The following is a 27914-nucleotide window of genomic DNA, read 5'->3' on the forward strand; positions in this document are numbered from 1 at the left end:
CTTGTTTATGTCAATGGATGGCTGACCACGGTGTTAGCTGGTGTTGGTCATGAAAAAGATAGTTCGCTGAGCGTTTGCAAGACTTTTCCGACTGTTAATTATTATGTTAGTGAAATAAAAACATTCATAGAAGACCCAATGAAATTTTCGTTATAACAGATTCAATACAGGTGAGTAGCCTAGGCAATGTTTTATGACAGATGTAGAGTTCGTAATTAGTTTTTCGTTCCACATTTTTATGTTTTCACACCTAATACTTAAAAAATCCCAGATAGAGCTGTTCAGCTGGGACTTGGAAGTGCGTTTCTGCGCATACATGATACAGCTGATATATAACTTAAAGTCGTTGGTTGGGTACGATGGGTTTTTATTATAAGGTCAGTGAATTTCGCCACAAACCGTGGATAATTGCTTATGGATTTTTTTTGTTAGCATGGGTGCAAGTGAATCCTGCGCTGCTTGAAAAAAAAATCTTCTCACGCTCGGACACCTTTATTTCGATATCGTGGGTCTTTTTTTGGTTCTTTTACACATGGGCCGATTTCCTGTATTCATAACTGACGGAATACGTGTGATACGTGACGAAGTGAACATTATTGAACGTAATGCGTTTTTGTGTTGTCAGAGGCTTTTTTCTCTAAAACGTAAAACATAGATTAGTTTGGCCTTGATTATGACAGTGGGTTTATTGGAATTGAGTGACTTTGAGCTGATGATTGTGGGCATGTGGGGCATTGTATATTCTGGCTTCAATCTCTATTGACTACTTCCTAACTTGTTGCCACTTACATAAACACTCAACAAGCATTGACTTCCTTACATTTCCTATCTAGCACACATGCTTAGTTTTATCATGTTTTATTACAGATACATTCTTGTAATTTATTGATTAATAGTTTCTGTAAACATTTAGCAAATAGCTTTTTGTAATTCTTAGCCTGTAATTGCTAATAAACCTTGTCTACATTTTACCATATACGTAAGTAATGTACACTAACACACAATAAAAAAAATTGCAATTTGATATTTAAGTAATTAATATTTTAAAAAAAGTTACTTATATTAAATGGAGGCTTAGTTTTCAAGTTTTTTATATAATTACGTAAGTGTCATTTTTTTCACGCACAACAGACGAAAACGCTTAAGTGCGGAAACCAGCCCAGAGCGAAGAAAGAAGTGTCATTTTGTACAATAGCCTTGTACATATTTGGGATAGTAACATAGGTCACATTTCATAATTGAAACTGAAGGCGGTTATTTTGATAAGTAAAGGGTTTACTTTGTATAGTTTGAATATATTCATGTTATAGAGACTCGAAAAAAGAAAAAAATATAAGTGATGAAAAATAATAATCTACTTGTCAAAACATTAATTGTGACCAAGAAATACAATGTTCCAACCTCTGTTGTGCAGTGCATGCGCTGTTGTATTAAAAGTTGAGAGGTCCCGGATTCGATACTGGCTCAAGTCTGGTCTTGTGAGTTATAGGTAGGTGTGACTGGTAGGCTTCGGCCGCGGTTAGTTACCACCGTACCGGTAAAGACGTACCACCAAACTAGTATGGATTTAATTGAAATTGCCATACTTCTACCGAGACTAGGTAGATGCGATGGTGCCCGGTACGGTTATAATTATCTTCCACAAACGTTTTCTTAAACTCTCGGATAAACCGCGGAACCTCTGTGACCCTTTCATGGAACCTCAGGGTTCCGCGGACCACCTGTTGCATTAGTTAACAACTAGGTTATGCCATAGCCGTGACTATAGCAAACTGACTGCGAACCAGTAGAGCCTATAATGTATAAATTTTGAGACCTCACTCGCCATATTTGTCCTATGTGTCAAAAGTACGGTTCACTTATGATTCATACTTATTGGACAAGAATCATACTTTTGACATGTCAGTTGACACATGGCGAGTGAGTTCTCAAAATGTATGCATTATACAAATATTAAATGATAAGGCCTGAGTTATGTTAAAGTTTAAACTGGGTCCCTATGCTGATACATGTCTATAAACAAACTTTGGATCTAGCATTAGTTCATAAACAAGTTCCGTCTAGCTTCAACTGTAGAAATGAGTCGGACCATGGTCAAGTTCAGTACAAATTAGAATAATAATTTATAATTATAGTTATGGGGCTCATAAGAAAGCTCAGAGTCACTCAGCGCGCGATAGAGAGAGCTATGCTTGGAGTTTCTTTATGTGATCAAATCAGAAATGAGGAGATCCGTAGGAGAACTAGAGTAACCGACATCGCTCAACTGGTTGCGAAGCTGAAGTGGCAATAGGCAGGGCACATAGTTTGTAAAACCGATAGACGTTGGGGTCCCAAGGTGCTGGAATGGTGACCTCGCACCGGAAGACGCAGCGTTGGAAGACCCCCCACTAGGTAGACGGACGACATCAGACGAGTTGCAGGGAGCCGCTGGATTCAGGCGGGGCAAGACCGTGGCGTGTGGAAGTCCCTATAAGAGACCTATGTCCAGCAGTGGACGTCTATTTATATATTTTGGTTGATGATGATGATGATGATAGCTAATGCCCAGGATGCATTGCAAGGGCACTTTCAGCAAAGCATCTTCAAGGTCTGCACCTATACATAGTCAAAATTGGATATGGATATGTACAAAGCGATTTGTCTCCTCATTTCTAATTCGAACCACTAGGATATGGAACAGCCTTCCGGCGTTAGTTTTACCTTCCACTTTTAATATAGGTTCCTCAAGTCAAGTCAAGTCAAGAGAAAATAGACATCTTGAATGAATGAATTAATTAATTAATGTTTTATTGTGTGCTACAAAATTAGTACAGAATAACACATAGGTACAAAGCAAAACCACCACATGGGTAATGTTTTATCACTGGCCGCCGAAACGATGTTTTTTTTAAAATTGCGAACTGCTAGGTATGCCAGGTTCCATACAAAAATGTTCAAAGCCCACACACCACACACCTTTTGAGAACATTATGGAAAACTCAGATATGCTGCTTTGCTCACGACGTTTTCCTTCACCATTGAAACAAGTGATATTTACTTAATTGGTTATATTAAGTGTAAGTAGCAAATTAATTATTTTGCATTTCTTTTCAGAATAAATTAGAATGGAACCGTCATGTTCACATTCTAAGTGCGACGTGTTTGAAATAAGCAAAACCTCATACGAAAACAATGTAGAAAATAAGACTGGTAGCAACAACAAATTAGGTGAAAAGTCAAGCAGCTCATGTAATGTTAGACAAAAAATAGATGATCTCGAACGGGAGGACTTCGAGGAGGAGAATAGAATGTTAAAGCACTGCTCTAGTATGATAGTTGATGATGAAATTGCGGCTGCGTCACGTTTCTCTGGTAACCTATCTAGTGCTAGCTCAAGTCTTGCCTCCAGCTCGGAAACAATATCAACTTTATCAAATATGATGGCAAATGACTTCAGCTTGCCTGGCTGCAGCAAGAACGACGACTGTGAAGGCAGCAATGCCACAATAAAGAACATGATTCACTCACGAAGACCATTGTATCAAGGAACAAAGACGACACCTAATAAAAAGGTGGATTTTATGCAAAAGTTATTAAGTAGTAACATACAAGAAAAGAAGGACTTTCCGAAAGGGAAGCTTTACAAAAGTGATTTGATGGAGCACTCTGGCGATGCAGATATGTGCGAGGAAATGAGTGGATCTACAAGTCGGACTAGCTCTAATGCCTCTAGTATTGCAAGCACAAGTTCTGAAGGCAAAGACTTTACAGTTCCTTCAACTTCTAACGCTGAAAAGTTATTAGGCTTAGATGACAGCAGTAAGAGAAATGGCAGCGGAAGCTCTAAATCTTCTGTAAGTATTTTTATAGGTATTTTAGTCTATGTTCAAGTCAGTGTACTTACAGTACCCGCCAGAAAGTAATGTACATCAGCCTTTTGAATGACATTTCGGCTTTGTAAAGCGTTGTCTCTGTCACTCATACCTATATGACATTTTGTCGGTCTCAATGACAGGGATAACACTCTTCAAATCTGCTATCTCCTTCTAAATATCGATGTATATTACTTTCGGCTGCGTACTGTACATAATCCTGTCCAGTTTATCCACATTTATACTGACTTAGGGCAGATTAATCAATTGCTACATAAATTGAAGAATGAATTATTAATTGGTGATTTCTATACTCACTACTGAGCATGGGTCTCCACTTAGAATAAGAAGGATTTGGCTATAGACTACCATGCTAGCCGAGTGTGGATTGACAGACTTCACACACCTTTGAGAGTTTTATGGAGAACTCTCAGGTATGTAGGTTTTCTCACGATGTTTTCTTTCACCATTAAAGCAAGTGATATTTTATTGTTTTTAAAACACACATAACTTCGAAAAATTAGAGGTACATGCCCGGGACCGAACGTATGTCATCCCGAATAACCAGTCTTTACCATTAGGCTATCACCGCTTATTAGAAAACATATTATATCATTAAACATACACATACATTTAACATTGGAAGTATGTGGATGTAAAATTAATTCATAAAATGTTATCACAATAATATGTTTTATCTTTAATTATTTATTATACTGTAAACATATAACATATATTACATAACTACGACATCTATGTAGGACTAAATAACACGACAGTTTACATCGTTTTACTCATTGCTTTGACTCGCACACTCCTCTCATTAAATTATTATGTATTTAAATTTCATTAATGATGGGACAAGTTCCCAGTTCAGTTCAGTCCTTTCCCAATACCACTCAGTAAGACTCAGAAAGTGTATGACAAGCTCTCATATTATATTTAAAAATCTCATTCACATCACATTTTTAAAATGTTTACAAAAAATAAAATAACAGAAACAACAGACATTAAAATAACAGAAGCAACAAACAAATAACAGAAACAATAAACAATAAAATATCAGAAACAACAAACAATAAAACAACAAACAATAAAACAACAAAAACAACAAACATTAAAATAATAAAAACAAAAAGCAATAAAATAACAAAAACTACAATCAATAAAATAACAGAAACAATAAACAATAAAATAACAGAAACAACAAACAATAAAATAACTGAAACTACAAACAATGAAATAACAGAAACGACAAACAATAGAATAACAGATAAACTACAAACAATAAAATAACAGAAACAACAAACAGTGAAATAACAGAAACAATCAAAAATAGAATAATCTTACATTCTATTGATATATTATCATCAATATTAGTGATAATAACGGAACATTCTATCTAAGGCATGGGAGAAACGAAACTCCAATACAAAGATCCATCCAGTTACTGACTCGAGTGAACGCTGCTAACCCGGCGCAGTGAGTGGAATATGCCTTGTCGCAACTGGGCCACTCATTCAATAATAATACCTAGGTAATAATAATAGTAGCTAGGTATAATACCCTTATATGGTTAAAGGAGATGAAATGGAAAAGTACAACACTATGTTTTTTAAATTTGCATAATAATTATAATCAAAGACGCACAGAAGTAAATACATAATAGATAAGGATTGTTTATTATGCATGAATATTTGCCCAACATTGCATTGTGCTAAATACGGCGTTCGTAATAAGATCTAGAAACAACAAAATTCTAATACTAGTCTTCCGGCTCTGGCTTCTCTCAGTTGGAATTTTCGAAAATACTTCTTAGTATCATTACTGTTTGTACATTACTAAATAGTAAAAATATTTGCGACTTAGACGTATAGTCGTATTTGTTGACATTTTGCATGATAAATAGAAAACTATTATGTAAAAAAAATCTGTTGCCCAGTTGTCACACCTAAAAGCCATTAATTGGACTTTGAGTTGAAAAAATCTGTTTTAGAATGCACAGAAATAGCCCCTTTATTTGATAACTCACTTGGTATAGTAATCTTACTTTGAAAGTTGAAATACATATTATTAATGTTTATAAACACATTTTAATTTTTTCTTTGTGATGGAACCATAAACTCACGGTTTTTAGATTTTTTCCCCTTTACGTGTGCTATAAGACCTATCTACCTGCCAAATTTCAAGATTCTATTTCAACGGGAAGTACCCTATAGGTTTCTTGATAGACAAACAGATAGACAACGAAGTGATCCTAAAAGGGTTCCTTTTTTGAGTTCGGAACCCTAAAAAAGGAGGTTGTTACAGACTCACTAACCTAATTTGAAAGTGGATGAGTCCCGGAAAATCAAAAAGATCCCTCGGATTTTTGAACACCTAAATCCATGCAGACTAAGTTGCGGGCATCATCTAGTAAACATAGATCATCATTACCTTGAGCAACCCATCGCCAGCTACTATAGAGCACGGGTCTCCTGTCAGAGTGAAAAGGGTTTTGACCTTAGTCTACCACTCTGGCCAAATGCGGATTGGTAGACTTCACACATCTTTGAGAACATGGAGAACTCTCACATAGATAGGCCAATGAAACTAGAGTGTAATTGTAAATTTGTTTCAGAATTACCAATACTGCGACGGAGACGACGATTCTGACAACGATGTCAACGAGGAGTCGTGGTGCACTTGCCTCTCATCTCACGAGGTAAAAGCTGTGGCTATACTATGCGTACTAATTACAGAAGTACCAATACTGCGACGGAGACGACGATTCTGACGACGAAATCAACGAGGAGTCGTGGTGCACTTGCCTCTCATCTCACGAGGTAAAAGCTGTGGCTATACTATGCGTACTAATTACAGAAGTACCAATACTGCGACGGAGACGACGATTCTGACAACGATGTCAACGAGGAGTCGTGGTGCACTTGCCTCTCATCTCACGAGGTAATAGCTGTGGCTATACTATGCGTACTAATTACAGAAGTACCAATACTGCGACGGAGACGACGATTCTGACAACGATGTCAACGAGGAGTCGTGGTGCACTTGCCTCTCATCTCACGAGGTAAAAGCTGTGGCTATACTATGCGTACTAATTACAGAAGTACCAATACTACGACGGAGACGACGATTCTGACAACGATGTCAACGAGGAGTCGTGGTGCACTTGCCTCTCATCTCACGAGGTAATAGCTGTGGCTATACTATGCGTACTAATTACAGAAGTACCAATACTGCGACGGAGACGACGATTCTGACGACGAAATCAACGAGGAGTCGTGGTGCATTTGCCTCTCATCTCAAGAGGTAAAAGCTTTTTAGTTTAACTTACCATGTGTAGAGTACCCGGCAGAAAATATTGTACATCGACCTTTAGAATGAGATAGTGAATTTGTAGAGCGTTGTCTCTGTCGTTGGGACCGACAAAAAGTCACAGGTACTCATTAGCGACAGAGACAACGATCTACGAAGCCGAAATCTCTTTTTGGAGGTCCATGTACAATGTTTCCTGCCGGCTACTGTAATAAATAATTTATCATCATTATCGTCGTTATCAACCGATAGATGTCCAGTGTCCGCTGTTGGACATAGGTCTCTTGTTTTAATTTGAACTGCAGTAATTTAGGTCGCTCTTGTTTATGTTTTATGATAATAATGTTGATGCTTTTACGGGGAATACTATTTTCCTTAAGAGGTTTACGGATTACTATTAATAATATATTATTATATAAACTTGATTTTACCGTGTATGCACCTGTATAAGAACCATTGATTTAAGTTTTTAAGAATCATCTATCGTCATTTAAAAAAATTGGTAGAGCTCGAGCTCGAGAGTAATCGCGAACATGGAGCTTCTAACCTAAATTGACAGTTCGGAATCTAGAACTGTTCTTTCCCACAGAGCTTATTTTTAAAGGGATAGCAATACTATCTGTCCCGGCTTTACTCACGTGTTTAGTCGACGTCAGCCCGACTAGTTTCGAACCCATCCGGGGTCCTTTTTCAACTCTAACTAGTAACTCAGATTATCTTATTCCGACAAATATAACCTACTTGTGATAGATATATAAAAATATATTTGGTGATGGATAAAAATATAGATAAATCTTTGATGACGTAACACGCGAATTGAGGGCGCACACACAAAAAAATATAATGTTAGAGATCTGAGTTCGAATATATTGAAATTTTAATAACAATGAGCGCCATTTTAGAGGTCAAAGTATGCATTGTTAATCTGCGAGTTTTGGCGATAAGAAATATATCGTAGCATCTCAGGGTTAATGTAGAAGAAGCGGTTTCTTGATCTGTAATGTTTCTTACGTATTGATTTTTTATGTTGGTTTCTTCGTGCTCGTAAGCGCTTGGCGGCTTAAGTTTAAGACTAGTAGTCGAAATTCCACGAACATCTACAAAGCGCTTTGTTCCCTCATTTCTATTTCGAACCGATAGAATATGAACCCTTCCGTCATCAGTTTTCCCCTCCACTTTTAAGACAAAAGTGAATAGGCATCTTCTAGGCAAGCACGCTCTATCTAAAGCTGCACCATCACTTGCCAGAAGGTCTGATTCAAGCGCTAGTCTATATACATTAAAAGAAAGACTGTAATTTAGTCTGATGGTAGAGTTCGTTCATAATGCTATGTTCATCGTGGCATAATGCTATGTTCAAGTGCAATCAAGACAAAATCTAAACATATAAAAGGAAAAGGTGACTGGATGAATGACTGACTGTTCTATCAACGCACAGCTCAAACTACTGAACAGATTGGGCTAAAATTTGGCATGCAGATAGCTATTATAACGTAGGCATCCGCTAAGAAAGGATTTTTCTAAATTCAACCCCTAAAGGGGTAAAATGGGGTTTGAAATTTGTATGAAAATCTTTCAGTTTTGAATTTAGAATCGTAAAACGTGTATCATGGTTTTTGAAAAATTCAGCCCCTAAGTAGAAAAATAAGGGGTTTGAAATTTGTGTAGTCCACGCGGACGAAGTCGCGGGCTAGTTTACCATAAATCATCAATTTAACCATTTAAAAAAAACGCTGACATGCTGCATAATTATTGTTCTGCATGGCGATTTTCATTTATTTACTTAAATAACTTTATTGTTAACAAAATTACAACGAGTAAGCCTACAAAGTAAGAAAACGACGAAACGCTTCGAGAAAAGGTACGTAGTGCCCCGTCCTTTAGTTTGGCTCGTCTTGGCGGGGGCACTGCCGTGCCCCCTGATACGATGTTGCTTGTTTTCTCCATATAGATATCAAATTATTTTCAAACAGTGAAGCGCGTGGTTTTACTTAAACCTATATGTAAAATAATACTCTCTCTATGTATAACTCAAACTCAAATTATATTCAGAATTGGTAAAATTTTACGCTTCCTGATTGTCAAACTTTTTTATTTGTGTGATAATATGATATAGTGGTGATAGTTAATATGTACTTAAAACTAAAGCTACGAGGGTTCCAAAGGCGCGCAGGTCTGAGAGGAGCCCACAACGAACTCAGCCGGGTATTCTTTTTATTATCACCACTTTACAAAATCACTTAGAACTAACACAAATCTGTTAAGCAACTCATTCCCAAGCTTTCTTATCATTCAAATAATCCTTTACATATAACGAAAGAAACCCGTCAGTCCCGTGGTAAAGAGTTTATTCTGTAATCATTTAGTATGTTAATCGAAGATATTGTTTGCAGGATGACGATGAAGACGATGAACCGGAACCTGACGAAAGGCTATGGGTAAGTCAAATAATATATGTTCATATTGTATATATTATAAGTATTGATTAGTAGCTGTGATAGCCTAGTGGTTAGGACGTCCGCCTTCTAATCGGAGGTCGGGGGTTTGATCCCGGGCACGCACCTGTAACTTTTCGGAGTCATGTGCGTTTTAATTAATTATATATCACTTGCTTTAACGGACCCGCGCTCTGTAGTGAGCCGGTGATGGGTTGATCATGATAATGATGATTGTATATTGTAGGCCTAGACAGTTTTGACAACTTTTGAGTCGCGCGTCTGTGGCGAGAGTGACGGCCGCGACAGAGCGTCAGACTAATCCTAATCCTAATAATAATATTATTATAAACTAGCTGACGCCCGCGACTTCGTACGCGTGGATTTAGGTTTTTACCAATCCCGTGGGAACTCATTGGTTTTTCGGGATAAAAGTAGCCTATGTCACTCTCCAGGTATTTATCTATACCCATGCAAAAAATCACGTTAATCCATTGCACCGTTGCGACGTGATTGAAGGACAAACCAACAAACAAACACTTTCGCATTTATAATAAGGGTACTGATGTGAAAGTGTGGATTTTTTGATGTTTGTTACTCAATCACACAAAAACTACTGGATAGATTTGGCTGAAATTTGGAATGAAGATAGATTATACCCTGGATTAACACATATTCTACTTTTTATCCCGGAAACCAAAGAGTTCCCGCGGGATTTTGAAAAACGTAAAAATTGCGAAGTCTGCGAATCCGCAATTGCCGGCGTGGTGGACTATGGCTTAAACCGTTCTTATTCGGAGAAGAGAACTCATATAGATAACATTAACGTGACTCAGTAGTGGGCTGTCGATGTGTTAAGATGATAATAATATCCTCAGTCGAAGGCATAAACAATTAGACAAAGTCCCTTACTTAGAACACCTAGTATAAATAAATAAATATAAATCGATTTTTATTCGAATAAACTTTTACAAGTACTTTCGAATAGTTTAATGCATCTACCACTGGTTCGGAATGCCTTTCCTACCGAGAAGAACCAGCAAGAAACTATACATAAACACAGACTACTCAGTGGACATTTTGACGTAGCAAAAATCCATGATAACGTTACAAAATATGCAACAGTGTGTCTGTGTCTCTTTGCTAGTTACCTTTTTACTTTCCATCCTTTGGACGGATTGTGATGCGATTCGGCACAGAGATAGCTTGTACCCCAGGACACGGACATAGACCACTTTTGTCCTGGTCAATCGAAGAGTTCCCACGGGATTTAAAAAAAACCGAAACCCACGCGGACGAAGTCGCGGGCATCTACTAACTAATATAAACACGCTACGTCGATGTACGTTACCACGGTAATGTTATCATACAGTATTGTAACTCGGCCGTATCTTTGAAATAAATACCTACAGCAGCGCGGTACGTAAACATGCGATAGGGCTGCCCGCCTTTGCAGGTAATTTAAAAAAACTTATCTCTGGATGCGTTAATGAAGAATTCATGCGAACAAACAGCACAATATTTCTTACTCGTCATACTAAATATGTACTTGAACTTATTTTAGTGAAAAATCGCGCGGTTATTAAAAAACAAAACACCATCCGTTCGTCACTGCGGCACAGTCGTGACTGGCAGTGTTCCGAGCACATCCCGAGATCGAGGCGCATAGGTATAGCTCGCGTTTCGTCCGTTTGTATGAAGTTGGAATACTGTATGATAATATTACCGTGACGTTACTTCCTGCCGCGTACTGCCTACGAAGCAAAGTTATCAAATTTCAAGTTGTTTATATACTAGGAATAGGGGAGTAGGGGACTGAATATAAACATGAATCTAATAAATACTTGGGTGAAGCTTAGTATTACTGTAGTCGACGTCCGGGCGTGGCTGGATTTTAAATTCGTGTTTTAAAGTTTAAAGTTCTAAAGCCCTGGTTAACTGTTCAAGTTAACATACGTTTATCTAACGTATATTAACTTGGCATACTATATGTTTATCTCAGATGAGTCTTTCATTCAAACATCCTTGAAATTTCCATGCTTTAGAAAATCAGCACAGCCCGGACGTCGCCGTCGTTTTTAAGTGAAAAAATTAAAAAAAAAACAAAAAATGTAAACAAAAAAGTAAACCAAAAAAAAAAGTGAACAAAAAAAACAAAAAAGTTTAGTTATGCTAGATGTTAGTTATTAGTTGTTAGAGTTTAGTTCAGTAATGTTAGAATTTAGTAGTGACTAGTGAGTTAGTCGAATAATATAAGTAAGCAGTAAGTAAAAAACAAAAACAAAAAAGTAAACGAAAAAAACAAAAAAAGTGTAGTTATGTTAGATGTTAGTTATTAGTTGTTAGAGTTTAGTTTAGTAATGTTAGAATTTAGTAGTGACTAGTGAGTTAGTCGAATAATATAAGTGAACAGTTTGGGAAATATTTTTGATATCCTTGCCGGCCCACAGTTTTCGGGTAAGAAATCCATACTTCCAAATACTATACCTATATTATAATACTAGATGAGAGTTATTGAAAATCCCGTGGGAACTATTTTTCTTTCCGGGATAAAAGCAGCCTGTCCTTCCCCGGGATTCAAGCTATCGCTGCACCAAATTTCGTCAAAATCAGTTGAACGGATGAGCCGTGAACGGCTAGCAGCCAGAGAGACACACTTTCGCATTTAATATTAGTATGGATTATTATTCGCACTGCCCAATACAAGAGAACACAAGTAACATTAATCAGTATCTTATTATAAATGCGAAAGGTGTTTGTTTGTTGGTTTGTCCTTCAATCACGTCGCAGCGGTGATGCGTCCACGGATTGACGTGATTTTTGCATGGGTATAGTCTATAGATAAAGACCTGGAGAGTGACGTAGGCTTCTTTTTATTGCGGAAAATCAAAGAGTTCCTACAGGATTTTTAAAAACCTAATTCCACGCGTACGAAGTCGCAGGAATCAGCTAGTTTAATGATAAATATTGATATATTGAAAATAGAGACAGACTACTTTACTTACTTTATATACTTATTTACAGTAGATCTAGAAAATTACTGTCACAGATATTAGTTTCTAAAATGTGTCTGCAAAATTACATAGACTTTGTGTTGCTTAATATTCAAATGAGAATCAAACTACGATTGTATGGAGTAAGTTACGGAGAGACTCTAGTCTATAAATAAGGACTAAAATCATACTTTTACATGACAGTGGACACAAAATTAAAATGGCGTGTGAGAACTCATTTTGTATGCATTATACACATTGTAGATCTCGGTCTAAGCTCCTACAATTTTGAGACAGTTATTTGTCTTTTTTTTATTGGAGATAGCGAGCAAACGAGCAGGCGGGTCACCTGAAGTTAAGTGATTACCGCCGCCCATGAATATGAACATGTCTGGGAAATATATTTTATACATTTGTTACAGAGAAAACGGCGCTATGAGCCCCCGCCACCTCAGTCTGCTAAGAAGTTCTGCCCAGACGGCAGTGTTATGCCCAACGCTGGATCCGAATGGCCCACCATCCACTCGAATATCTCGCTACAAAACTCTACTAGCCTTCAGGGACCTCCAGAGATAAAGCAATGGCTCCAGAGGTAAGATATTGATAAAATATCGTTTTCTTTTAATTTGTACTGCAATCAAACTTTCATACTACACATCATGATCAACCCATCGCGGGCTCACTACAGTTCACGGGTCTCCTCTCAGAGTGAGAAGGGATTTGGCCATAGTCTAACACGCTGGCCAAGTGCAAATTGGCAGACTTCACACACCTTTGAGAACATTATATGTAGAACTCTCAGGCATGCGGGTTTCCTCACGATGTTTTACTTCACCGTTAAAGCAAGTAATATTTTAATTACTTAAACACGCACATAACTCAAAAAAGTTAGAGATGCGTGCCCGGGATCGAACCCCCGACCTCCGATTGGAAGGCGGACGTCAGTATTACGTAAGTATTCTTCACAATGTTTGCAATTTTGTTTTCGTAAGCGTAATAACGGACTAGATACAGGCGTAACAAGAACGCTAGCATAAACTTAGCGTTAGTGTTACACTACCTAACACATAATCCAACAACAATAACCATTTGCCTCATTTTTACTGGTTTAGTATTTTTCAAACCCGCCATGTATAGCGTGCAAAACTCAGGTTAATGCCCCACCTACGACGCGGCTTTGACTCCGAGTGGCCTACTTACGCAACGTTCGTGGACCTCTAGCGTTAGTCAGATGTTTTATTTGCAATATATCGTAAACTTTTTATTTATTTTATTTATTATTCGCGTTTTTTTGTGGTATCATATCAGCAATCATCAGTACTATCACCCGTCTTTGTTTTTGCCAGCGTTCTGGTTACACCCTGTATAGAATAGAAGATTTGTTTCACCACTTAATCCATATCCATACTAATGATATAAATGCGAAAGTGTGTCTGTCTGTCTTGTACCTATTCACAGCCCATACTTTTAACTGATTTTCACGAAATTTGGTACAGATGTGGCTTGCATCCCGGAGACGGACATAGGCTAATTTTTATCCCCGAATATCTTATTAGTTTCAAATTTTGGTAAACCTAAATCCACGCGGACGATGTCGCGATTATTATCTAGTGATTCTAGTGTAAAAAAGAACAAACTGACTGACATAATCAACATACAGTACAGTTCAAACCGCTGAATCTAGAACCATAATTAGACCTGTAAATGGCACATACCAATTTGCGATTTTGGACGTAGGTGTTAGGTAGGTAAATCCGTGGTAGTCTTAATACGTATATATGAAAGGAAAAGCTGACTGACTGACTGACTGACTGACTGACTGACGATCAACGCACGCTATTGGATGGATCGGGCTGAAATTTGGCATTCAGATAGCTATTATGACGTAGACATACGCTAAGAAAAGATTTTTTAAAATTCAACTATTAAGGGAGTTGAAATTTGTCTAGTCCACGCGGACGAAGTCGCGGGTATAAGCTAGACAAACTTATATATACGTTATAGAGAGAATCCGTCGGGATTTCTAAAAACACTAAATCCCCGTGGACGATGTCGCAGGCATTAGCTAGTCAATTTTATAAGCTGACTCCCAACAAATGCTGAGTTGCATTCCCATAAAGGAGTGTCGCAACTCGCAACACTTCTCAGAACGTAATGTTAAACATATACATAGAATTAGATCACGCAGTATGCAGTGCCTACGTAAGCATTCCTTGAAGATGTTATGCTTTAGTTTTTAGGGTTCCGTACCCAAAGGGTAAAAACGGTTTTTTAACCCTAACATGTCGGGTATCATTGTTTCTTCATCTATCATCTTAGATCTCATTGAATAGACTACGAATATATTTTTTATTTATTTTTAACTAAAAGTTTCGTCCATCCGTACTCACACCTGCTTATTTTAGTAACTATTAAAACTATCAACTTAAAAGGATTACAGCCGTACTCAGAGTCGCTTAATCGTTACTTAAGTTTAGTTAAGACGAGACAGAGCTATGTCTCTCACATAAATCTGTCACGTTTTAACTCAATCTTAAGTAACGATTAGTGACTCTGAGTGCGGCAGTTAGTTTTGAATAATGCTTCCCTAACTTTAATTATTTCAATTGCAAGAGGAGTCATCGACTGCAGGGATATCAAATATCATCATTAAGCGTTCACAAACAAAACTTTTGAGTTTAGCGGTCCCAAATAAGGTCTCTTTATTGGTATTATCAAGAAACCCTTTTGAGACGGTAGATCATCAATGTTTTTTTTTTCAACGGAACCCTCAATAGGCGAGTCAAACTCGCACTTGACCTGTTTTTTTATATTCTGGAAAGACCCGGACTGATTCGTTAGAATTTCATGACCCGTGGTGTATGCCATTGTGACAAAAGATTTCGATGTAAATTTGTGTGCATATAAACCTGATCTTGTTTTTCAAAATATGGCTCTCGGTGTTTCGGGAAACGTGAAGTGTCGAGTGAGTTATCGTTATGACATACTCGTAACAGACGAATGTCTTTTTCGAAAATAGTGCATTATAAATCTTGTTTCTATTTATTACTAGCTGATGCCCGCGACTTTCCGGGATAAAAAGTAGCCTGTGTTAATTCGGGGTATAATCTATCTCCATTCCAAATTTCATCCAAATCCGTTCAGCCGTTTTTTCGTGATTGAGTAACAAACAATCCAAACATCCACACTTTCACATATATATATATATATATATCAGCGGCGAAGAGTCAATATAACACGATTCCTATCGGCTTCCCTTTAAGAATTGGCATAATATAGCGTAAGTAGGTACTATTCACATAAATTCCGTAATACATTCGTAAATACAAAGGTTCGATCGTCACAAATGCTAATTTTTTTTTTGTTGTTATTAAGTACTAATTTAAGTTAAAAACATAACAGCTAATGTAAGTAACATACACCTACAGTCCTACACCGTACAAGCCGTAAAATATCGGATTCCCTAGTTAGATTTTTGCTTAGTATTTATCTCTTTCATTTCCCTAGCGAAAGCGAAAGGAACGAACTAGGTCTGTCTCGCTCTACGGTCGACTAATAAAGAGCACACCAATTTAGTCTGGCCCAGTAGCGAATACGAATTTGGAACTCTGACAGGTCAGACAAATTTGACGTAAATAACTCGGTTGGATCCGAGTTACCCTATAATACCTCCAAATTAAAAATTATATTAATACTATTGTTTTAACAGGTACATGCTACTATTTTGAGTATTTTGTATTTTGAAGGGTGATTTGATATTGATACATTTGTTTTTGTGAAGCGGCCATGCTTGTTTGTTTAAGTTGTTAGTGGTGTTTTATTTTGATATAATAAATTGGGGATGTGATTAATAACTTATAAGTGGTAAGTTCACGGTAATTTTGATTCAGTTTGGTAAGCCAAAATCAGAAATGGCCTTAATTCACATAGATTGTTGTTTAACAGATTTCTTGTTACGTAACGATAGTAATTTTTCTAAATTAAGTTTTGAAAACAAAAATCGAACAGCTGATATATATAGTTTGTTGATAGTTTAGTTGTTTGCGTATTTTATTTTTATAATATACTGTACTAGGTAAATCGTCCGTGACTTCACTTGTTAAGGCTCCCACTGAAAACCAGCGCTGCAGCTTGCTGCAGCATGATGCTGAGTGGGAGACCTATATTTGGTCACACGTACTTGTATATATATATAGGTATTATTTTTTATTATTATATTTTTTTGTTATTAGTTTAATTATGTAGATTAACTTAATTAGCTTTTAAGGTTTATTGTAGTAGGTATTGTGATCAAATAAAAGTTTTCTTTCTTTCTTTCTTTCTTTCTGATATTCTTTTAGGTAAGTACGTTTCCGGCTTCCCTTTATCAGATTTTCACCCTTCGCCACTGATATATATATATATATATTAAGAACATTAGCCATGTTAAATGACTAATATTCCCCTTTCCTCTCCAACTAAGCGTCAGGCTTGTGCTAGGAGTAGGTACGACAATAGTGCAACGGGCGGGGTTTGAACCGTCGACCTTTCGGTTTTCAGTCCACTCCTTTACCGGTAGAGCTATTGAGGCTCTAATTAATTAGGATTAGGATTAGGATACCCACACTGACACCACATTAGTATCTACTTTACACCCGTACGACGCTGGGGCGGGTCGCTAGTCTTGGATAAACGAGTTGGATTACCGAGCTATGGAAAGCCTTGGAAATATGAAACACACGCATTCTTGTATAAATATGTACACATACACACGCGCATTCATATACCTACCCTACCGGCAAAGCCGTGCCGCCAAGCGATTTAGCGTTCCAGTACGATGCCGTGTAGAACCCAAAGGTGTATGGATTTACTAAAAACTGCCATACTCCTTCCAGGTTAGCCCGCTCCCACCTTAGACTGCATCGTCACTTACCATCAGGTGAGATTGCAGTTAAGGGCTTACTTGTATCTGAATAAAAAAAAATAAAAAAATACACATACACAGTTTGCATGCATGTTGTTATGGTTTGAGTATTGTTTTATTTTTTTCATTTCTTGTCTGACAACATGCACTTTTAGATTAAAGGAAAACACTAACTTCCAAGATACGGGTCTCCTAGTTTGGGAATCAGGGCTATAATTTTTCGTAGGTACTTAAATTATAACTCCTTGGCATAAAAACGAAAAATATATTTGTATTTGCATCTTTAAACGATATCTAAATATATAAAAGGAAAAGGTGACTGACTGACTGACTGACTGTCTGACTGATCTATCAACGCACAGCTCTAACTACTGGACGGATCGGGCTGAAATTAGGCATGCATATATCTATTATGACGTAGGCATCCCCTAAGAAAGGATTTTTGAAAATTCAACCCCTAAGGACGTGAAATAGGGGTTTGAAATTTGTGTAGTCCACGCGGACAAAGTCGCGAGCGCAAGCTAGTTTTTTAATATATTAAAATGATTGTTTCTTTCGCAGGTTCCTACAGTGGTCTAACGGTGAGAAGGTTCAAGCGATAGATGCTTTCATAAACCTGTGCACTCCAAGCCACGTCCGCTACATGATGAAGTCGATCGAGCCGCTTTTCCAAAGAGATTTCATCTCCCTACTGCCCAAGGAATTGGCCCTAACGGTGCTGGGGTACTTGGCGCCAAAGGATCTGCTCCGGGCCGCACAGACTTGCCGTTATTGGAGGTCAGAACTCACTTTATTACACTACTAGCTGATACTAGCACTATACCCCTAGAAATGACTGAAAAAATAAACATACTGAGAATCATCATGATGATGATCATATCATAACATAACTATGTCTCTCTGTCTGTCTGTCTGTCTGTCTGTCTGTCTGTCTGTCTGTCTGTCTGTCTGTCTGTCTGTTTGTCAGTCTGTCAAGAAACCTACAGGGTACTTCCCATTGACAGAATCATGAAATTTGGCAGGTAGATAAATCTTATAGCTGACATTTGGGGAAAAATCTGAAAACCGTGAATTTAGGGTTAGATCATATGAAAGCTCTTCATCTGTACATTCTAAAGCAGATTTTTATTTATTTTTATGCATCATAGTTTTTGAATTATCGTGCAAAATGTCGAAAAAATACGACTGTAGTACAGGAACCCTCATTGCGCGAGCCTGACTCGCACTTGGCCGGTTTTTTTTATGATGATGATGATCATGATTAATTATAATTTTTTATTTTTATGATGATGATGATTATGATGAATACACATTGATGGATATATGGTAAAAAGTCCTTATCACTATTCCACAGGTTCTTGGCAGATGACAATCTCCTTTGGAAGGAGCAGTGCCGTCGTATAGGTCTAACGACCCTCAAGAAGATGCCAAGATCCCTGCCACGTTACGACAGTCCCTGGAAAACCGCCTTCATGCGTCAGTCCATGATCCAAGATAACTGGCTCCATAAGTCCGTGCTGAGTCCCATAGTGATGCGCGGTCATGATGAGCATGTCATCACTTGTCTACAGTTCTACGGAAATCGCATACTGAGTGGCAGTGATGACACTACGCTCAAAGTCTGGTCCGCCATTACCGGGAAGGTAAGTTAATAATAGTTCTAACTAATAGTAGTAAAGAGTATGTCTTTACTAATAAACATACTACAAAAAATATCAAGAAGTGAAAAATTAAAACTTTGAAAAAATTGGCTGTTACACATTATGTCTTCCGTCTGCATCTAATTTTGTACGCCATAAAAAGCGTAGAAAGAATAATAAAAACAGTTGTAACAATTTGACTTTCATGCTCATACATACATAATATCTAAACGCTTTCAATCTTTTACACAAATGTCTGCTGTCAGTGTAGTTCTTGCATTTCACGAAGGCCACTGCCTCATGCTTGTGTTTAAGTCGTATCGGTATACGTAAGGTTTTTTTAAATTTTTTTTAAATTCAGATACAAGTTAGCCCTTGACTGAATCTCACCTGATGGTAAGTGATGATGCAGTCTAAGATGATAGCGGGCTAACCTGGAAGGGGTATGGCAGTTTTTATTAAACCCATACCCCTTTGGTTTCTACACGGCATCGTACCGGAACGCTAAATCGCTTGGCGGCACGGCTTTGCCGGTAGGGTGGTAACTAGCCACGGCCGAAGCCTCCCACCAGACCAGACCAGAAATTTAGAAATTATAAAATTCCAAACCCCTGCCAGGAATCGAACCCGGGACCTCCCACTAATAAGACCACAGCGCTCACCACTGCGCCAGGGAGGTCGTGAAAAAACGGAGGTTTAGGTATACTAAATGTGTGCGTTTAACAGCGCTTGCTCGCGACTGATTGGTCCGACATGCACGCACACTTACGCAATGACCGACGACGTTACCACAAGTAAAGTTCACTAGCCTTCGTGAATTGCAAGAACTGTATCTAAATTTGTACACCATGCAGAACTACAGACTAACTAACTACTAACTAATTTGTGTTCCAGTGCCTTCGCACGTTGGTCGGTCATTCCGGGGGAGTGTGGTCATCACAGATGGTGGGCGATCTGGTCATCAGCGGCTCTACGGACCGAACCCTTCGCGTCTGGAGCGCCAAGAGTGGACAATGCTTAAAAGTCCTAGCTGGGCATACCTCGACTGTGCGCTGCATGCATCTGCACCAGAACAAGTAAGGGTTTTGTGACGTCACTTTTAATTTGACATCCTCAAGTAGCCCAAAGCCTCAATAACTCAACGGAAATAACTGAAATAGGAACTATATTCTCTAGTATTCGCATCCAGTTTTAGTTGCAGAGAAAAGAGGTTCACACGGAATGACAGTAATGACGGTTAGTTTTGTGACGTCTCTTTTATTATGACTTTCTCAGGGTAGCTCTAAACTTTAATAACTCTACTGAGTGGACTGATATCCAAAAAGTAGATGCAATTTGACTCCTGCATCACTTTTTACCAGGTATGATTATGAGTATGGTGGTATGGTATAAAAAAACCGGCAAGCGAACTATGTTTTACTTGTCAAAATTGCTTATGCTCAAGTGGTCACTGCTATGCGATATCTAAGATTATTTGTATGTTAAAATGTGTCTTGGAAAAAATTGAGAAAACAGAAGATGTATGTATAATTTGCGTAGCGTACCAAATTATAGTAAAACCATCTAAAAATAAAATTTAAAACTGTCAAACTGCGTCTGTCATTTTCATATTACATTAGTAAGAAGAATATGCGAATACTCTAAAATTAGGTTGTGCTCAGAATCAGTACCAATATATGTTATGATATATATGTTTATAAGGAATGCTGAGTGTAGTTTTAAGCTGGTGTGCATAATCTCAAAAATCAAGCGAATTTTTATTGTTTTCGGCGTGCGTGTTTTATAAGTATATAATGCGTAGAAAGGACTCGCCATGTTGCTCTGCGTCAATTGTCATGTAAAAAGTACGGTTTTCCATACTGAATCGTACTATATACTAGCTTTTGCTCGTGTCTTTGTCCGCAGTAAATATGTAGTTTATAACATACTAGCTGTGCCCGCGACTTCGTACGCGTGGATTTAGGTTTTTAAAAATCCCGTGGGAACTCGTGGTAATTTTCCGGGATAAAAAGTAGCCTATGTCACTCTCCAGGTCTTTAACTTTACCCATGCAAAATCACGTCAATCGGTTGCTCTGTTGAGACGTGATTGACAAACCAACAAACCAACAAGCAAACACACTTTACTGTGTGGGTACTGATTATGTTACTTCTGGAGAAAGTATAGTCGGGGACGCCCCGTCCACCCGCATGTCACCCGCGCTCGCCCGCATCTGATTAGCGCGAGGACTGTGCGGGTGTCTGAGGTGTTCTCTCCCGGATTGCCATTTCGACATGTTAGATTTCTAATGGTGGTGTTAGCCCCGTTGATTGAAATGACTATGAACTAACCAGGACTTCCCTCGTTTGGGCTCGAACAGAAAACCAGCGTTGTGGTTACATCGTGTAACCACAACATTCAGCTGAGTTCGGGCCTTTTCGTTGGCACGACACATTTTAGATAATAGGTACCTATTAGATTTTAAGGAATGTTTTTCTTGTAAATATTTGTGTTTGTGTTTATCATGTGTCGGATCAACTAATAAATGTACTTCTATTATATTCTAAATGTCAGCTTGAACAGCCGTGTCATTTAATCAGCCTTTAAAACTTAGATGATTTGGATAAAGCCAATTGTGTCGTTTCTTTACAGAGTGGTATCAGGATCGCGTGATGCAACTTTACGCGTTTGGTCCATCCCAGACGGGCGTTGTCTTCGTGTGCTGATTGGACACTTGGCGGCCGTGCGATGCGTACAATACGACGGCAAAGTCGTAGTATCCGGAGCCTATGATTACTTCGTCAAAGTATGGAATCCTGAAACTGGGGAGTGCTTGCACACACTGGCTGGGCATACCAATAGGGTCTATAGCTTACAAGTAAGTGATTTTTTAAGTCTTCGAAAAGCCGTATTCATTGAAAACGTATACAACAATAAGATGGCAAAGTCGTAGTCTCCGGAGTCTATAATTACTTCGGCAAATTCTGGAATATTATAATATTCTAAAGGCGAATTCATATTTGCCTAACGTGTCGTGCCGTGACGCATCAGAATGGAATTTAGTATGGTAACGTTCACATTACTAATGCGCAATCTGTTGTGATGGCATCTGTGTTGTCGCATCAGAAGCGATCCCCCGCCCCTTTCACGTATACCGATACGTGAAAGGGGCGGGGTTAGAAGGGCAGGGAAATGGCACCATCAAGACACAATAGACCAATGGCAAGCGTCAGTGCTATATTCTAACGCGTCACAGTCGTTTGTGTGTTAAGAGTTGCGGCTGTATTGATCCAAAATATCGTCGAATGGCGTCAGAACACGACATATAAATGTCTGGTGAGAGGCTTCGGCCGTGGCTAGACCACCCTACCGGCAAAAGACGTGCCGTCAAGCGTCCCGGTACGATGCCGTGTAGAAACCAAAGGGATATGGATTTAATAAAAACTGCCATACCCCTTCCAAGTTAGCCTGCTTCCATCTTAGACTGCATCGTGTGCAATGATCCTCTAGCCGTTTTTCACTAAAGCTGAGAAAATTGGGGGACACTCCCATTCGTCTGTTATTTCTCTCCTTCAATTACAAAATAGTCCCTTTCAATTATAAAAAATAACGATAAATTCAAGAGAGGAAGATCTTTTGGCACGATAAGTGGCAACTCACCCACACATTAAGCTATAAGGTTTTTTTTCAACTATTGAAATAATATACTTCACCAATTGCTGTTTGCGCTTCTAATAACTTTCATATCAACTCTAATATCTTTTAATCTAATTTATTTAAAGGGGTTTGCTCATAAAGTGAGCATGTCACCCCTGTAGAGTACAAATCGCATACAAAAATGTCTTAATTTCTACGTCTAAGCCCTTTTAATACTAATTTGTACAGCATCCTTGCCTTCTCGGAATCTTTAAATTTTCAAGAGACAAATTTTCGGATAAGTTTGGTACTTTCTTATAGAAAAAAATGCAATGGCAACTTACGGTGTCGTTAAGCAGAAGTAATTTAACGTTTTTCAGTTTGACGGCATCCACGTAGTGAGCGGATCCCTGGACACTTCAATCCGCGTTTGGGATGTGGAATCAGGTCAACTAAAACACACGCTGACCGGCCACCAGTCTCTCACATCTGGTATGGAGTTGCATTCCAACATCCTGGTGTCTGGTAACGCGGATTCTACTGTCAAGGTGTGGGACATCACTACCGGACACTGCCTTCATACTCTGTCTGGTGAGTAGAATATAAATAGAAACTAGCGACATTCAATTGGGTCGATTAAAACACACATTGACTCATAATAATCATTCTTTTCATTCTTGTATGCAGTTTTACTCCAATGTCAAACATCACAACTACTTCATGTTTTTTCTGTTGAGTAGAATACTAGAAATATGGACTTAGGTCAACTGAAATACATAAACTTAAAATATTCTGTTCCTTCAAATAATTTACTATTCTTACCATTGAACTAAATTAGTAAAATCTATTTAAAAAAAATCGTGTTCCATGATAATTAGTATGCCATCAAGTTGTTAGCAAAAATGAGTTGCAGCCCATAATTTTTTTTATTCAAGTCTATTGCGTAGTATTACATCTTTGATCCTTACACAGGCCCAAACAAACACCAGTCAGCGGTAACGTGCCTCCAATCTAGCAACCGTTTCGTGATCACTTCATCCGATGACGGTACAGTCAAACTGTGGGACGTACAGACTGGGGAATTTATTCGTAACCTCGTCGAACTAGGCTCAGGAGGCTCGGGCGGTGTCGTATGGCGTATCCGAGCCTCAGCCACCAAGCTGATATGCGCTGTCGGCTCCAGAAATGGTACTGAGGAAACCAAGTTGCTTGTACTGGATTTCGACGTACCCGGAGCTTGTAGAAAATGCGACGAATAGCATAGACTTAACCGGCGCATCGTGCGTCGATACGCTAACATGTACGCCCCGTGGAACTGCTAAATGCTATCAGCCTTACTACTAACAATTTACACTCATTCTATCCTCTTTTTTTTTTTCTAAAAAGTGGTTAAATGTAAAAGTAGATTTTGACTTATCGCCAAAAACGAGGATTTTATAAAAACTGATGTTTTTCAAAAAATGCTACATAGAACCAAATTGTTTAGTTTGTTTCTGTATAGAAACCTTTACATCAGCTTTTCTAAATTCCCGTCTTTTTGGCGATCACTTTCAAACTAGTTTTTGCTGTTAACCGCTATTTAGAAGAAGGATGGCAATAGTGGCCTATACACGTCATCACAGTCTCTTTTCAACGTGTTTAAAGCCATGTTAACGCAGTGTGTATATTTTTTTTAGTAAGAGCCTATTTTTACTGCCGCAAAATGACGATTTCAACATGATATGTTATTATAACGCAACCTCAGCTGATCTAAAAATGAATAATGAACCAAATAGATTTAATATTAATCGTGTCTTAACTATACATTACTTGTTGAATTATAATAATTGATGACATTTCATTTTATTTTATTACTCTGATAATGGACATTTTATGTTAGGATTCTATTTGTATTTATTCTGTATACAGAGGCATTTTTCCGAAATTATTAGTCCTTTTGTAAAAATAACTAATAACTACTTTGTTCACTATTTAGTTAAATGGTATTTTATTATAACGCAACCTCAGCTGAACTAAAAATGATTAATTAATTATACTGACTCAACACCAAATAGATTTAATATTAATCGTGTCGTAACTATACTAATATTGCATTTTGAACTATAATGATTGCTGAAATTACATTTTATTTTATGACTCTATTTATGGACATTTTATGTTAGGATTTTATTTGTTTTTGTTCTATATATATAGAGCCTTTTTTCTGAAATTATTATTCAATTAATTTTTACAAAAGTTTGTACACTATTCAGTTAAACGATATTTTATTATAACACAACCTCAGCTGAACTAAAAATGAATAATTAATTATACTGACTCAACACCAAATAGATTTAATATTAATCGTGTCGTAACTATACTAATATTGCATTTTGAACTATAATGATTGCTGAAATTACATTTTATTTTATGACTCTATTTATGGACATTATTAGTCCTCTTATCAAAATTAACTAATGACAATTTTGGACATTAATTAATTATTTTTATTTTTGTTCAGTTTTTGGTGTTTTCCCTAGCTCCCATAGTTTTTGTGGAAATAACAGTAAACGTACGCCGTTTTCGCAAAGTATTTTCTTTAAATATCTAAATAATAGGTAGGCATTATTTCTGAAACTATTACTTTCAAATAAGAATTCATTACGTTTTTTTACTATACAGCTTTCAAAAAGCTTTCAGGTTTTTGGCAAGGATAATTTAATTCATCCTATGTATTTTATCTTGATTATATTATGTTTAATTTTAGTTTTTCCTTACAGTGTATAAGGCCTTAAAGGACTGATATCCAGGGCCGTAAAAAAATTACAGTGTGTGTAAAGTTGTAAAAGTTCTGTTCACACAAAACTTCTGTTTTAATATAATTCATCACATTTGTTACCAAACATCAATCACAAATAATTGTATCACAAAAATCACTAAGCTATAAATAACTGTTCCCATGTGCTACATAACATTGTAAAACCAAATATCACTGTTGGAATGAGTACGCCATGTAACAAATTGCGAAGAATTCCAACATATGTTAGAGAATGTTATATAACGGTATAAAGCACTATGACATTCTCAAGTAATGCTTGTATTTTATCGCAATTGCTACATGCTACACTAGCTGGCACACCAGTAATAGTGTGTTTGGTTTTACAATATTATATTATAAAAGTAAATCATGTCCATAATAATTATCAAGTGTCGTCATTTTTAAGCGGTGTTTAATTCATTGGACAAAATATTCAACACATTATTGTAGGTAATGTATATCATTAAAAATCTCGTGGAATATTTGATCCGATCTTTATAATGGCTATAGCAGGTACGAGTGTGTAGTTAGTTCGTTAAGACTAGTTTATCGTGAAACTATTACAAAGTTTACCCACCAGGCGACCGTCGAGCCCTGGTGCAACTTTTCATTAAGATAACGTGGCACATGCGTTGACGTTTTGTCATTCATGTATTTAATATGTAAATAGGAAACTCGCGATCAATGAGCTTAGTATGAGATTTTACGAGTAAAATACACCTGAAGTTCCTTAATTAAAAATTAAAAAAATCAGTAACATCGATTGTTACTTAGCAATGTTTCCGCTTGGAGCGCTATCTGTTAATGTATGGATGAACTTGAGCTTTAAAACTAGGCAGTTAAAGTCGATTTTATTTGACGCTAAAGTGTTACGATGCTCAAATTCTGCCAATGTTGATCAGATGTAATATCTTTTACTCGTAAACTGTTCGTAAATCCTTTAGTATGGATGGTAAATGGACGGAGTCTCCATACTAAATAACAGATTACTTGTACTAAATGACAGAACGTTAACTTGAAGTTATACAAGCACTGACATCTCCACGGCAGACTTCAGTGTCGCGTTATTGTTATTTAACTTGAAAACTTGCACTTGGGCTCAGGTCATGGAATTAGGAAGCACTTATGTAGAACCTGAAGGCCTAGCAATTAGTGTGCTTAGTATTAGATTTTATATCTCACCAACGTTGATATAATTCAAGCGGTAAAACACTTCAGCGTTATAAGAATTTTAACGGTAAGTTCCTCTTAAAGCTCAAGTTCGTCCATAATTCGCCATCGCTCCAAGCGGAAACCTTGTGAAATCAAATCGGCGTTACTGAATTTTTGACTGTAAATCAAAGTCCTTAGACCTTTTTTACTCTGACGTTATTGTGTTTCTGCACTTGAATTCTATCAACGTTGGTGAAATCTAAAATCTAATGTACTAAGCACACTGATAGCAGTGACGAAATTAACGCGAGCGAAAGAGAATCACTAAATCTTGACGCGTCCCTTTCTAAGGAGAGTGAATAAGCACCATCTGCGCAGGCGCGCTTTACCTTAGGCTGCACCATCTCCCGTTTGGTGTGATTGCAGTCAAGCGCAAGCGCCGAGGGTTCCGTACTACAGTCGTATTTTTTAAAATTTTGCACGATAAATCAAAAACTACCTATTATGCATAAAAATAAATAAAAATCTGTTTTGAAATGTACAAATAAAGCCCTTTCATATGATACCCCTCTTGGTATATTAATCTTACTTTGAAAGTTGAAAATACTAATTATTGTTTATGAACACATTATTTTCTTGTGATGTAAGCACAAATGTAGGGTTTCGGATAAAAATCCTTCAGTTGTGCTATAAGACCTACACATTTTCCAAATTTCATGATTCTAGGTCAACGGGAAGTACCCTATAGGTTTTCTTGACAGTTACTATTGACGGACAGACAGACAGACAACGAAGTGAGCCCATAAGGGTTCCTTTTTCCTTTTGTGGCACAGAACCCTAAAAAAATGGTGATGCTAACTCAATACTGTGGACTATCATCAGTTTTATTTAAATATTGAGCTTGAGAACAATACGATGTGGCAAAATATATTATAGAGCACCTAGCTTTTTGCTCTTGAATTTGCAGTTTTATGCAATTCAACATTGAGTTTTTGATAATCATGATTTGAGAGAAAGTCTTCAGGCTGTACATAAGAACTTCTTAATTCCATGGCCCATTCGTGCATAATAATTATAAAAATCGTGCATAATATCAAATGGCATAATAATTTTAGTTTTTAAGGACCGTTTAGTTGCATAATTCCACAATTTACTTTGATTGCCTTGTACCCATTCGATACCAATTTGATATATTGCAATAGGGTATTAG

At 37.4% G+C, this 27914-nt stretch overlaps 1 protein-coding gene across 1 annotated transcript; it reads left to right on the forward strand.

The window, feature by feature from the left end:
- The first annotated feature begins 21 nt into the window (after window positions 1–21).
- Window positions 22–27914, forward strand: ago (F-box and WD-40 domain protein 7). The gene is made up of 11 exons (XM_069508904.1): window positions 22–170; window positions 3097–3836; window positions 6475–6558; window positions 9563–9607; window positions 13020–13189; window positions 18062–18277; window positions 18855–19143; window positions 20035–20216; window positions 21772–21997; window positions 23136–23346; window positions 23728–27914. The coding sequence occupies exons 2-11, from the start codon at window positions 3108–3110 to the stop codon at window positions 24012–24014; spliced, it is 2439 nt and encodes an 812-aa protein (XP_069365005.1). The 5' UTR covers window positions 22–170; window positions 3097–3107; the 3' UTR covers window positions 24015–27914.

Source organism: Maniola hyperantus, chromosome Z, assembly GCF_902806685.2.
Source record: "Maniola hyperantus chromosome Z, iAphHyp1.2, whole genome shotgun sequence".
Taxonomy (NCBI): Eukaryota; Metazoa; Arthropoda; class Insecta; order Lepidoptera; family Nymphalidae; genus Maniola; species Maniola hyperantus.